The sequence below is a fragment of the Varanus komodoensis genome, unplaced genomic scaffold (genome assembly GCF_004798865.1).
Source record: "Varanus komodoensis strain SLA01 unplaced genomic scaffold, ASM479886v1 scaffold22, whole genome shotgun sequence".
NCBI lineage: Eukaryota > Metazoa > Chordata > Lepidosauria > Squamata > Varanidae > Varanus > Varanus komodoensis.
Window position 1 is genome coordinate 18,226,284 of NW_025335606.1, and position 14,695 is coordinate 18,240,978.

The 14,695-nt window shown below is 46.5% G+C and overlaps 1 protein-coding gene across 2 annotated transcripts in view; it reads right to left on the reverse strand.

Moving 5' to 3' along the window:
- ELK1 (ETS transcription factor ELK1) overlaps window positions 1-14,695 on the reverse strand; it is a 71,013-nt gene that overhangs the window by 5,871 nt on the left and 50,447 nt on the right. Inside the window, exons 6-7 of one of the 2 annotated variants that reach the window (XM_044431195.1) lie at window positions 8,363-8,421; window positions 5,704-5,894 (exon numbers count right to left, since the gene is read on the reverse strand). The exons of the other annotated variant lie outside the window; for it this stretch is intronic. Of the exons in view, the coding sequence (XP_044287130.1) occupies window positions 8,383-8,421 (39 nt within the window). The 3' untranslated portion in view covers window positions 5,704-5,894; window positions 8,363-8,382. Of the gene's footprint in view, window positions 1-5,703; window positions 5,895-8,362; window positions 8,422-14,695 lie in introns of those variants that run through there. 2 annotated transcript variants of the gene reach the window in all.

The following is a 14,695-nucleotide window of genomic DNA, read 5'->3' on the forward strand; positions in this document are numbered from 1 at the left end:
AGAACCGCGTGAGGACGAGACTGACTTTCACCTGCGTGACATCTTGCGCATTAAAACTACTGTTTTTGAGCCAGATCTGGCCTATATAATGCAGTCGAGATCTCAGTATCACCCTTCACATTAGTGCAGTTATTTGTTTAGTCTTTCATAAAATAGTTCATTTGCATTTAATGTTAATGGTTCAAAGAATGTCAGGCTGAATGGTCGGCCCCCACACATTTTCACCTCACCAAATCTGGCCCTCCTTGCAAAAAGTTTGGACACCCCTGATTTAAGCAATATTGCACTATTGATTGATTGAGTGATTGATTGATTGTTTAACTGTAGCTGGAAAGACATTTTAGCATTGATGAAAAGGTAAATTTAGGACATAATCCCAGGCATGCTTGGATGGAGTAAAGTTGTACAATTCTCTGTATTCCCCAGCCAACATGTTCTAGCAGCTTTTTCTATGAAACATTCATACTATTTCACTCTTAAAAACTTGACACAGAGATAAAATGGTGCCCACTACAAAGGTTACATGATACTGCAAAGAGCTTCAAATGGCTGTACAAGTGAATCAGGATCAGAAAAAGTGCAATATTCCATAAAGTGAGAAAAATCAATTTCAGTCTAGCTGGTAACTTAGAACAGAAAAGGAGTGGTTATTTTCACAGGAGCATGCATCTTGAAGCAGTCCAGATGTTTTATGCAATTCCTGTCTGAATATGATGGGGAAAGTGGCTATTTAAAGGTAGCATTTTCTCTCTAAAATTTGGGATGACATACAAAAAACTCTGACTGTTCCTGAAACATATAATGTGAAATAAGCATATCATTTTATTGTTTTTTAACCTGCATTTCTCACTGACATTTCAACTGGTTTATGGCAAACCATGGCTGTGAATGATGGGAGCTGAAGTGCAGCCCATATGAGGCACACCAGCTTAGGGAAGGCTGCTGAAAATGAATATTCTGGAATGCTTCATCTCCTTATGCTGATGGCTGATGGAACTTCTTTCTGGGTTCCTCAGCACTTTCACTGCTGCTCAAGTCTTCAGAGAGAGGGTCAAAGGGCTGAATCTAGCTGGAAGGAAGCTGGAAGTGATGGAGCCTGTAGCAAGGATGGACAGGTGGCAAAGACTGGCAGGCACTTGGTAATTGGGACAGCTGCCGAGCTAGACCTCCCATTCACTTGTCTCCCTATCCACACACAGTTCTCTGCTACACACACATTCATAGGACAACCCCACGTGACTTGCCCTGGATTTTCCTCATCTGGGAAAGATTGGGGAATACTCTCTAAAAGATGTGCCACAGATGTCTTGGGCTGCAACCTCAGCATTCCAGATCATTGGCCTTGTTGGCTATGGCTGAGTGGAGTGGATGTCCAAACATCTGGAAGGCACCAGCTTGGGGAAGGTGATGCTACAGAGTCGTGGTGGGGTTTGTTGGGAGTTCCTTTAGCAGCAGCAGGAGAAATGAATGTGCTTGATTATGTTTCAGGGTTCTAGAGGAGCCTGGACCACTCCTTTTATTTTTCACATTGTTATCAGCCACATTTTACACCAGTTAATTTTTGAATGGCTCGAATTTTGAATGTTCTTTTCAAATGTCACCATTTCCCTGGAGTTGTGCATTTGGAGTGTAATTTCACATTTTAAAAAAGCTTGGATAGTTTTGTGGTAGAGCTGGTGACTGAGCAGTGATGAGACCTGGGCACCCAGTCTACCAAGATAGATAGATTTAGCCTCTGAGAAATGAGTATACCAGGTCCGATTTTCTGTTGTTTCTCTGGACACCTGGTGTCCAGACATTGTCTCCCTAGCACTGGAATCTTCTATTTTTTCTATGATTCCCTTCAGTTTTCAATTGGTTTTTATAAGGGGTTTCTTTATTTGCACAATGCATGAGTAAACACTAAATTCTGTATAGCTGCATAGCACACTGTCTCAACTCCGAAGCCCAACACTAAGAGAGAGATAGTAAGAGGTACCACCTGACCTCGCTACAAGAGCTAAGAATTACAGATTCTGTTTCTCATACACATGCACACCCTTGTTTTAACCCTTAATCAGTTGTACAGCTGCTAAAATCAGTGTCACAACCCCATCTGCTTTTCCCAAAAAACACCAACACTTGACTACACTGCAGAGTTGTTGCACTGCTCAAATGCACACCCCTCTGCAAAATGGGAATAACAGTGGGCTACTTTTAACCCACACTTGTTCAGAAGTTTGTCTTCACATATGGTTAAGATTAAACAAAAATGTTTATAAGCTTATAATGTTTATTTATAAATGCCCAAGTAAGAATTGGGGATGCCTGGCAAAGGCTTCCCCCATTCTCCACTGCTGCCGTGAACCATTTCTGGATTACTGCTGCTTAAAATGTCCTTCCCATGCTGATAATGCGTGCTCATGGGCATGTCATGAGTGGGGGCCAGCTGGAGCCAGGGGTCAGACTAGATGGCCTGGGAGACCCCTTCTGTTTCTATGTTAACATGCATGCCAGATTTGCACAAATCTGGCGTAGTGGAGTAGTGCAGAGGGACCCTGGGGTACTGGCTGGGGGGTGCCTGTCCAGGTGTCTGTCCTGTACAGAGCCTACCCCAGGCTGCAGGTATGTATTCCCCCCCGCCCCCCGCTTTGCAGTCCTGTGACAGGTCTCAGGAACTTAAGGGTCAATGCTTGCAAAGCTAGAGAGGTCCTTGCCTTGGGACATGTGAATGCCAAAACTGAGATTGCCCTGAAACACCTTCTTCCTGTTGAATCTTTGGGTATTGAGGGTGGAGCAATTATGTGCTTTCTTCACTTACAAACGTAAGGGTACTCCATGGACACATGAGCAGCCCCAAACCTCAATATTCTGCTGCAAAGTATTGTTCTGGGGCACCACTTCCTAAAATAAAAGAACATAAAATGGGGTTTTGCTAAGTGCTGCAAAGTTGCTTTTTCACATGTGTAGTTGGGTGGGAGACATACTGTATTCATGTCAAAGAGCAACTTCACAGCACATTGTGCAGCTGGATTTCACTATCTCCAGCAAACAGAACATCAAAAAAGGAAAATTCCAACCACAGCAGCTCCAGTGCAATGAGGAGGGGGGCGGTTTTGGTCCCCCCGCGGTGTCCCCCGCCAGCAGGGTCACGCTGGATCACGCTGGGTGAATTCTCCCATAGTCAAGGCCCTGTTAAGCATTTGGCGCTCCCGCAAGCTCCCTAACCGTGGGCCGTACAAACCGCAGCGTTGCCCGTCTGAGCCCGCCAGAAAGCCGACCCCGGGGCCCTCTCCGGTCCGACTTCCTCCTCTTTCTTGCGCTGCAGCCCCCGCTGCAGAGCTCAGTCGAGCCCCATCCAGGCATGCTTTATCGGCCTCCCCGCCTGGGCCTTGTCCGCCCTAGTGGTGGGGGTGCGGTGCAGAGCACGAGAGCAGCCTCGGCCGGGTGGAGCTCCCACGAGCACCTTGCCTTAGGACGCGGGGCTGGAGGCCGCGCTCCCTCACGTGTGTCCTGTGGGGGCTCTGGCCCTGCACGGGGCTGTTCCCACGGGGTCGGACACTGAAAGGAGACGAGCAGGGGGCTGGCGCCACAACGCCACCGTTCGTGACCGGGACGAGGGCAGCCGCACCCCCTCGGCCCCGTCCACAGAGATGCCTAATTCTGGTGGCGGCGGCGGCCGCGGCCGCGGCCCAGTCGGCTACTGATGCTAGGCAAGACGCAACCCGCTTGCGCGTGTGGAGAGTGCGTGTGACCAAAGAAACGAGTGAACAGGAAAGTGAGGAGGACCCACTAGCATACACTTGTTGTGGGAGCCCTCCGAGCCCTGCACAGGCTTATCCTTTTCCTGTGGGGTGGGGGAATCACCAAAAGTGTAATTGCCATGTCTGGCCACAAGAGGGAAGTGTCGAACCATAGCACATGCCATGTGCAGCAATAAATGAGATGAGAAACTGCCAACCTCTCTGGAGGTGCTGTGGGTTGGTCCTCAGGAGCGATGCTTGAAGCAGAGCTTTGGCCTGTCCCTACGGAGGGGTGCCTGGTGCAATCCCCTCGTTCCTGCTTTTTAGCCAGCTGGGAAAAGCCTTATTATCTAAGCACATATTTTGGCCTACTCCTAAGCTGATTTCTTCTCTATGATTGTGTTTTTATTTCTATTTTTAATTTAACTCTATTGTTACTTAGGTTTTACTCTATCAACTCTAATTGTATAATTGATTATTTTCTATTGTGGATTTTATTGGTGATAGAAATTTGTCTAGGACATTTTTGTTGGAAAGGCAATGTAACAAACAAAATCAGTAAATGAACTCTTGATCAATATAAAGGCAGGCTCTGTAAAAATGACAACCTGCAGTGATAAGCAAGCAGCATTTCTGATAAATGTTCAAAATACGTTTGTTACAGAGTTTTGAGTCATGCTGTTGTGTTGTATACCTTGGTCCTTGATAATGGCTGCTAATGGACAAATGACTATTCCAAGCACCTGCAATGCCAAGTCATACCCACCTGCCAGAGTGAACACTTTGACGCCAGTCTTTGCTTGTTCTAGCAGAATTGCTAAAAGCTCACTGGAAGTCACGAGTAAAGTAGGCAAGTTGAAAGCCAACTTCCTGGAAGGCTTATGTTGCTTTGGAACCGGTTCTGCCTCTCTCCCTCTCTCTCCCTCTCCCTCTCTCTCTCTCTCTCTCTCTCTCTCTCTCTGTGTGTGTGTGCGCGCGCGCGCGCGCGCTTGCATCTGTGCCCCAAAGATTTCTTTCAAACCCCATGATCCGTGCTGGAAAGAATTCCTCCCAATCCTTTATATGGCATTCTAATGATTACTCACAATTGAATGAGCACATTGCTCCATCCCTCATCACTCAGTGATCCACAACAAAGCATGTATGCTGCTCCCATTCTCTGTTGTTATGCTTGAGGTCATGTGTGAAAACTCTGTAATATTTGATCTGTGAGAATTTCATATATGGCTCATCAGCTCATAAGTTTGCATGCATCCTTAGATTCTGTGTGTGTGATGACCCAACTCTTCCCCCAGGCACCACCCATGAAACCCCCTATTTTTTAACTTCACAGTCAGCAAACTTATGTTTGGATAGATCTGGGGAAGAGCGGCAGGGCCTTTACTGTAGTGGCCCTCACACCCTGGAATACCTATGGAGACCTTTCTATTGCCCGATGTGGCTAGATTTAGATACCACTGTGAAGTTTTTGTTCAGATAGGCCTGCAGATAAATATTTGCAGTTGTACATATTTTAGGGTGCAAACCAGTGATGAGGCCCAGGATGCTGAGCTGCTTACAGGCATGGTAGGAGGAGCGCAGGGGTAAAGGTTACCTCCACACTGTCCTGCTTTGCAAAACAGCTAGATGGTTGATCTAGGCTATCCAATGGTGGCATTTCAGAAGGAAGGAGCCCATAGTACTGCCAGGATACGTCCTCTCTTGTGACACTGTTTTCCTTCATTCCCTGCCCCTAATTCCTTTTCCTGAGGTCACTCTTATGACCTCAGAGAAGTGACTGGTGCAAAGTGTGTGGGAGGGGGATCCAAATGCAGATCCCCTGAGCCAAGGTTTGGAGCTCTTTTTCAAATTTGAATCTGACATCTGGGGTCCATAGGACTGCTGTATCCATTTCAGAATTATTTTTAAGTCAGTGGTCCTTTTACAGAGGGATAACACATAAAATGAATGTTAACAAACACTGAACCATGGTGCACCTTCATATAGTCCTAATCTTTGGCATACAGCTTTTATTTCTTATATTGTAAAATTTTCTTTTTTCTAAAACAACAACAAAACCAGCACATATTTCAAAGGCTCCTTTTCAGTGTTAGCACCAAAGTTAGTCAGCAGAGGTCATGATCTTTAGGACATCAGCCACAGTTCACAAAAGCTTCACTGTGATGTGTTTCTCTGTGTATGACAACAGAAAGGCAAAATCAGACAAAGTGTTAAGAAGCAAAGCTTAAGATCATGTTAAGGACCTCAATAGTCTAACCATCCACTCTTCAATTTTGAGGATGTCCTGTCTTCCTTCCCCACCCTCCAAATGATGGACAAGATCCCTGTATTTTTAAGGGTGGACACAAGGTTGAGTGGGATCGAAGGAAGAGCATCCAGATTCCCAGTCACTTAACAACAGAAGCAATGAAATAACTTTTGCAACCTAAAATATGATGCTGAAATTAAGAAGACATGGAGTAACCCAGAATGAACTTTGTGTTAAGTTATGCTCGGTTCTGATAGGGATATCCTGTTATTTCATTCTTACTCTTTGTGTCTTCTGCATGCTTCCAGCTTGAGGGTCTATTGAAAAACAAAGTAGCTCATCTGACCATTCTGACCTTTGCCTGCCCAGGTGTAGAAGAGAGGACGAAAGCATGCCATAGCAGCTTGATTCATCCTTACCTGTAAAGCTGCATCTCTTGAACGTCTCTCTCTGCTAAATTACTATGGAGATATGGGGCCCTACCCACTTCAGTGCTGCACCCTGTTTTCTGATTCTGTACATAAAACTATAATGCACATAATTTGCATGCAAGGCCAAGTACGAGCACTTTGTAGCTTGAAATCCCTTATTGCCCAATGGCACCAGCTTTGGCATGGCATCTGACTGCTATTGGCTGAGGTGCTTCTTGGTTTGGGAGGCAAAGTATATTCCAGCCTCTGGATTACCACTGGAGAATAACCTGGTTGTCCTCTGCATGTTTTGGACTACAACTTGCATAATTCCTGGCTCTTGGTGATGCTGCTTGGGACTGGCAGGAGTTGCTGCCCTTCAGTTATTTTTTTGGGGCACAGGTTACCTAACTCCCCAAATACTCATGCATTGACGGGGTTCAGGCAACATGATAATCAAGGGAGTTTGGACAATATCATACACTATGTTTTAATGACAATCAGGAGCTACCCGCACCCAACCTTTGAGTGTGGGTTACAGTGTTGCCTGAACCCAGTCACTCAGAGGGTCACAAAGCACAACAGCTCACAGTGTGGCACAAGCTATAACTGCCCAAGGCTCCACAGTGGCTTGACAGCTGATTGTATGCATTGTGGATCCGTGGTCCTTCTGTGGGTTTCCCAGGGTACCCCATGGAAACTGCCAGGTTCCCCCCACCACAGTGGCAGCAAGGGAGCATCAATCACTTCAGCTGCCCCACAAGTGGGTGGCACCTCAGTTCTGCCTTCAACATACTGTTCCCCTCACCACAGTCATCATCATCCAGAGTGTTGCAAGTCTCGGATACATGGACACACCCTCTAAACACTCCTTACGTCTGGATTCCCATCAGGTCCCCATCAGGAGGGGAGGGGAGAGATTCTCAAAATGTGATGTCACCTCTCTGAAATCACCTCTGTCCAGCATCACTGCTGCTCTGTATCCCGCTGATGATGTTTCTATAAATTGCAGGATGGCATCACCTGAGCCCTTGTTTGCATGCTTGCTTCCCAGACTGTGCTTCTGTCACAGCTCAGTCACAGACCTGAATATCACAGACAGAGCTGCAAACAGACCTGGGAGTCCTCATTCCCAGCATCCTGCCTCTGACCTCATCCTATAAGTTCAAGACAACCCCTTCTCAGAAACAGGCAGAGCTGTGATCTTATCCAAGAGATGTTGACAAACATGTGGCCCTCCAAATATTGCTGGACTGGGACTCCCATCAGCTCCAGTGAGAACTAGGGGAGCTGCAATCCAGCCTCATCTGGGGCATCACAACTTGCCCACCGCTGCTATGGACACTGAATGGGAGGAGAGCCACAGTGGGACTTGCATCTGAGTAGGCATGGAGTGGACTGCTGGATTAGCGCTTCGGCTCCAGACAGCATCTGCTTCCCATCTCTTTGTCCAATGTACTCAGTACTAGCTAACACGGAGGATGATGGGTCTCAAGGGGTCTGTGGGGTCACTCCACTGTCCTGCGCACACACTAGTCATTCATTTATTTGCTTGTAAGACTTTTATCTCACCCTGTTAGTCATAAGACTCATCCAGCAAGGCTCTGGTTCCTTCTCTATGTATAACATAGCCCATTGCCATACAGGTATATTCCTTTCAACAGCCTAGTAAAGTAGACCAGCATCACTATCCCCGTATTGTAGGATGATATGGGAGAGATGGAGATGCACTGAGGTATTGCAGCTTGCCAAAGACCACCTAGTGAACTTGGGATCCCTGGCTCTCGGCTTGCGTTAGGCCAGGTTAACTTGGAAGGAAGTCTCTCTGCATCCAGTGAGGAAGGATGGAAACCTCAGATGCACAGCTTTAGTGACTCTAGGACAGCGACCTTCTCTTCCCCTCCGAAGTCTACCCCTAATAGAACAAAGTTACTGCTTCCTTAGGAAGCCCCCCCCCACACACACACACACATATCACAAACCCTTCCTTTCCATCCATTCCCTAAGTCGCATTTCCAAGCCATAGAGAGATCCCGGAGCCCTGTAAGAGAAAAGATGTACAATTAGCCAGCTCCAGTTTGGAACTGCAGTCACCCCTTTCCAGGGCAAAAAAGGGGGGAAGTACAAGGTTGAAGTCAGACTCCCGACAGCACCCCAACAGCATCCCCCACCCCTCCTCCATACATCATGACATCATCTCAGTCCCTTGCCCACCCCACGGAGTGGTGATCTACATCTGGGCGGCCCCTCGTCTCCCCATTGGCCAGGAAGAGCTGTCTGTCATTCCCTGAAGTAGGCGGCCCCCACACTGCTCTCCCTACACCCCCCTCCCCAGAATCTGGGACTTCAGAGCGTGACAGCTGGCAGCAGGAGTTGGGTACCGGCCCCAGCAAGAGAAGCCAAACCCCAGCTCAGACGTGGGCAAGGCAGCGGGTGAGTGAGCCCTGTGGGTACCACATTCCACTGCTGAAGGATGTGGTTGCTGGGGGAGACGGGATGCAAGAGGTGGGAGGGGGAAGCAGCTAAGCGGAAAGTTTTCTGGTTTCATCTCCTTCTCTGTACTGACCTAATTCCTCAGCACCCCTCTCTTGATCCCGGTATTGTCCTTCCTGCCCACCTGGAATTCCCTTGTGCCTTTTACCATCCCTTTGGCATATTCTGTCTGCTGCACCATCCCCACTCCCTTCCTGCCTGGTCCAAGGATAAAACGTTGGGGGAATTCCTCTCTCCCAGCCCATCTTCTCTAAGGTCCCATCCTCCACCTACGATTTGGACTATAATGCAGGAGTTTGGTGGCGCTTGTTGCAGATCCCCTGTTTCATCCTTGGAAATTGGAACGAACCCGAGCCATAGCAGACTTCTGGCACAAACAGAAAGAGGTTGTGTGGGTCGTGCTGGGGGTAGTTTTGAAGCTGCCCTGCTTTCACAACAGAAGCATCCACCCTTCTGACTGGGCAAAAGCCTTGCCAGGATCCATCCTATACTGCTCCTGGGGAGTAGACAGTGTGGCTGGGTGAAGTGGGGCTGGAAGCCAAAATTTATGAGCTCCTTTCTTGCCAGTGAGGTTGGTAGGAACATAGGACTCCAGTCCTTCGGGACACTGGCTTCCACCCCCTCACAGCAACCAGATGCCCAGCAGGACTCTCTCTCTTTTTAAGGGATACAGTTTGACTCCCCCCTGCCCCCACCTAGTCAGCTCATTCAGTAACAATTAACATATTGTTCCCTGGTCTTGTTCAAAGGGCTTTAGAATTAACTGAAGTGCATTGAAGTGCACTTTGTGCATATTAAATGCCAGCAGGTTTGAAGTTCCTGTTTGACTTGACTTTGCTGCAATGTATGTTTTGATCACAAGAATGGCAAGCTTGGACCCACCCCCTCCTCAGTACCACAAGCAAAAAGACTCTGAAAAGAGCAACAGTGTAGGAGGACTGTCGAGATTCTTTATGAACAACCTAGACCTCATTGCAACTCTGGGAGAGGAAGAGGGCTCAAGGGATAAGCACCACACATGGTCTGGACAGAGACTGCATGGTTGTACTGAAGGTTGGATAAGAGTACCAAGTTTTACTGGAGGGGCTGCTGAAGACAAATGTATATTGGCTGGGCAGTCCTGTAGGACAGGTGGGCGGAAAGTAGATCTGGCAGACTTCAGGGTGATCTGCAGGTGATCAGCAAGCATTTCTGATCTGCAGCAAGAAAATAACTCTCTTCTTGCCTAACTTATCTCGCTGAAATGCAGAAAGCTGGTGGTATGCATGAGTGGAGTTTTGAATGCAAGGACTGTGAGCACCATTCAGTTATGGCACTCAAAAGAAATTCCTAGGCTCCATTTTTTTAAATGCTAAGTGTATGTATTGTAAGCCATTGGATCTAACTAAAAAGTGATGGTCTCCCCATTTCTGTCCTATGATGGTTTCCAGACAGAAACAGAAATCAAGCAGTCCCTTCCAATGCTGACCATCCACAGCCTTCTCTGCTTCGCAGTTTCATCCTCCAGTCACACTGTACATGTTGCAAAACAATGAAACACTTAATTCCAGGTGGAGAAGGTATTGCTCAGGGCATGAAGGGCACAGGCAGTCTTTGCTAAAGGCCAGCTCTTTGCTGGAAATGACCTTCTGGGATCTGTGCATGGCGGGGGAGTCAATCTCAGCTGCTTTTGAGAAAGAGAGAGAGAGGAAGCCAGAGCCGGCCCTATCATTAGGCTAAGAGGCAGCTACCTAAGGTAGCTAAATTTGAGTTTCCTCAGAGGGCAGAAAATTGTGAAAATTTTGATTTATTATTTTTCCATTTTTATTGCCAGGATTGGGGATAGAAACTTGGAGGATTTTCTGGCTCAGGCAACAAAATAATTTGATTTGGCTGAGGGCAGGTCTGCCCAGAGGGCGGTGCAACTGAGGCCAATTTGCCATGGCCCCACAGAAAGCAAGGGGAGCATGTCTTAGCCCCTGTGTGTCCCACAGTCTTCTGCTCCAGCCAAGAAAGGTCTGGAGAAGAAAATAGGAAGACTAGAAACCAGTTTGTTTCCCCAAGGTTGATCTTTCCTCCTATTTCTTCTGTCCCCACATCTTTCCCCTCAAGCCTTGTCACATTAGTCACCTAGAGCCCCATATATGCATGGGTGCTTGTAGAGGGCAGCAGCAGGACTCCCATAACCACACCTGCTGCAGGACCACAAAGCCCCCAGGTGGCCCTGTGGGATGGGGTGGCATTTTCCCCAGGCAACAAAATGTCTTCAACCAGCCCTGAAGCCAGCCATGCTATTTCTCAAACAGGCGAGAACACTTAGGGGTCCCCTGAATGAACAGAACAGAGACAGCAAGTTAGAGCACTTGTGCCCTTCCAGCTGTTTTGGCCTACAACTCCCATCACCCACAGGCAATGTAGCCAATGGTGGGTGATGACAGTGGTGGTTCCCCCAAAATATCTGGAGGGCCACCCATTGCCCGCTCCTGAGTTAGAGAAACCCAGCTGGGGGCATCTTCCTTTTGACCCCTGTATGGGTAATTTTTCCAGTGATCGGTCATTAAATTTGCTGTATCCCCCTTTCCCCTTCTCCGTTTGACATGACCAGAATTCCCTGATGATTAATTCTGTGAAATAGAAGCCCAACTCCCTAGGGATGAGTTAGAAAGGGTACTGGAGAGCAGAAGTCTTGAAACTGAGAAGGAGGGAAAAGGAGAAAGAGTTCGGCAGCTTTCATGGCCCAGCAAGGATGCTTGTGTGCAGGGAAGATTGATGCTGTGAAATTTGCAGAAAGGGGATCAGTGCTCCTGGAGGCCACACAGGGGTCAACAACAGGGAATAGGCTTGGGGACCAAATACCAGACCAAAATAACTTTCCTGCTGAGAAAATCAGTCCTCCTTGCTGCAGGCGCATTGAATAAACATTCACTCAGAAAGACTTGGGATGAAATTATCTTGACTCAATTCAGAGTGGTAAATCTCTCAAGGTGCCCTCCAATGCCAGAATTTTATGGTTATTACTATTTGTCCCTGAAAACAGTATAGTGTGATTCTCCATTTATTATTTTCATACACACCCTGCATGAAGTATTGGATGTTACCTCCCACTCCAATATTTGCCTTCTCCACTGAACTATTTTAACCTATTTAATACTTGTAGCCCAGTCTGAGAGCTCAAGATGATATAAAACAGTTAAAACAAAAGGAATTTAAAGCTACTTAAAATCAAAGCAAACATAGTCAGTCAGCATTAAAGCAACAAGCAGCCTGGCAAATGCCTTAAAGAGTAAGAGGCTAAAGGCAAAGGACACTTTATCTTATATGAATATATCCCAATATATCATACAAGCTAGCTGGCTTATACTAAGCTAGCTAGAGTAATGGTGGGCATCCTAATGGACTTCTTTTTCTTTTCTTTTTTGGTCTACCGCCTCACCATTATTTTCATATTTGTATCAGTCTGGAGTCCAGGGAGAAAGCAGCATCTCCAAAACGCATTCCTTACAAGTCAAGTAGCAAACCGAGTCTCCACTTAAGGTAACTGAAGGCCGATACTGGTGGGAGCACCAGAACAGCAATTCTTGCTGAGCATCCCTCTAAACTAGCATCAGGCCGTCTTCCTATGAAGCCATGAGAAGCCCCCGTTCCAGGCAACAGTTTTTTTGTGGGCACAATTTCCTCTCTCCTTTCTCAAAGTCTGCGTATCCTTAAAATAACAAAGCCTAACTCTGAACAGTAGGAGTGGTGGTGGTGGCAGAGGCAAGGGGAGAATTCTTTTTTGCTTCAGACACAAAAAAGAACGATCTCAACTAAATCCAGCATGAAAGGAGGAGTTCAGCTGAGACGATAGTACTGGACCAGGACTGCATGAACCACTGGATTTAGCTGGCTGCTCAAATGGTGGGTTTGGAACTCCTCCTGCCCAACAAGACAGTGGCCTGTTTTATTACTTTCCGAACTGCCTTTCAGCACATTGCAAAGGACTCTCCTTCAAGGGAGGCTTTTGGATGAGCATTTTAATTCTGTTGGAAGTTGTTCGGCTTTATCACAGGGATGGGGAACTTCTGGCCCTCAGAGGTTCTCCATCTGGCTTGCAGAGGCTTAAGTTCCCTCTGGAGGTTCCACCTCATCCCCAAGTCCTCCCTACCACAGAAAGCGGTTCATGACGGGATTTTTCCTCGTGTCACTCCCCTACCTAACTGGGGAAAGCCCAGATGCAGTGAGTCCAAGTCCCCAGATTAAGGGTCAGGTAGATAAATCTGCCTAGCATGTGGGCTGGGGGCCAATTGGTCTGCGAGCAGGGCCATGCCCTCCCATCTGACTGAGTCCTCCCCTTAAAGTCCCCTGTCCCTGTTCTCTCAGAAACCTTTGCTTCTTGTTTTATTTTTTACCACCTTTTTTTCCTTTCAAGGAATTTAAGGCAGCTTACATAATTCTCCTCTTCCTCTCAATCTTATCCTCACAACAACAACCCTGTGAGGTAAGTTGGGCTGAGAATCTGGGACTGGCCCAAAGTCACCCAGTTAGCTCCATGGCTGAGTGGGGACTAGATCTCAGATTTCCTGATCTCAGTCCCACACTCTTAGGCACTAAACCTCACTAGTTTTAATTGCAGTGATTTTTAATTTTCAGAGGGTTTTTTTTTTTTTTTTACATTAGTGTCTCCATGGTGTTATTTCTTTGGGAGAATGTTGCTTTAAAGTTTTTTGAGGAAAGGTGAGATATATGCATGCATATATATATATAATTTTCTCAGAAAAGAAGAAAAGGTACTCTACATGCATTTGGACCCATTCTTCTTTATTACTACATCACCTACCAATACTCTAGGAATCACAGTATGTACTTCAAATATCCTTCAAACAAGCCAAGGACTTTTAGATTATAACCCATGGGCTTATAATCTAAAAGTCATGACACAAAAGGAAAAAGGGATGTGGAGGGAAGGGAAAGGGAAATATATAAACTCAGGAACCAATTCTTAAAGTTAAATTAAATTGATAACTCTTATCATGGCCAGCTGGAAATAGAGAATACATTTCTGATCCCTGTAAATCACTAACCCCACATTTGCCTTGGGAGTGGGGGATGCATTTAAAAAAATGTTGCTCCTATAAAATGCTACAGCAGTCATCCTTCAGGTTCAGCGGCTTCTCTGGGGTGTGTACAAATTAAATCTGTTTCGAAATATATGCCTTCCTCGTGCACACGTGTATACATTTAAGTGCACAAGCACAACTCTGCAGCACTGAGTGTGCTGTTTTTGCACACTGCAGCTGCCAAGGTCTCTTCTGAATGGTTGAAAACATATTCTGTAGTGACAATCATATTACATAGTGACAACCATGCTAATCAGGCAGCAGCATGTAATAATTGTGGGAAGAGTATTACAAACGTGTCTCTATTTTCAGGTGCAAAGTAATAATAATGATAATGATATTAATGATGGATTTTATTTACATCCCACTGTTCCTCACAAAAAGCCCAGGACTGCCAACAACCTACATAAAACACAGTATAACATAGAAACATAGAAACAGAGTGAGTCAGAAGGGTTCTCCCAGGCCATCTAGTCTGACCTCCGGCACCAGCCAGCTCCGCTCATAACATATAACACTTAAATCATAACTCTAAAATCGCAAGTAAAATGGCAATACAGTCAGCCAGAAAAACATATAAAACATTTGCCTATACCACCCCCAGGGCCTGCACAAATAAACCGGTATTTAACGTATTGGTGCAGTTTGGTGAACTGGTTGGAGTGTTGGACTAGGACTTGCATTCCAGTCCCCACTCAGCCATGAAGCTCACTGGGTGACTTTGGGCCAGTCACTCCCTCTTAGTCC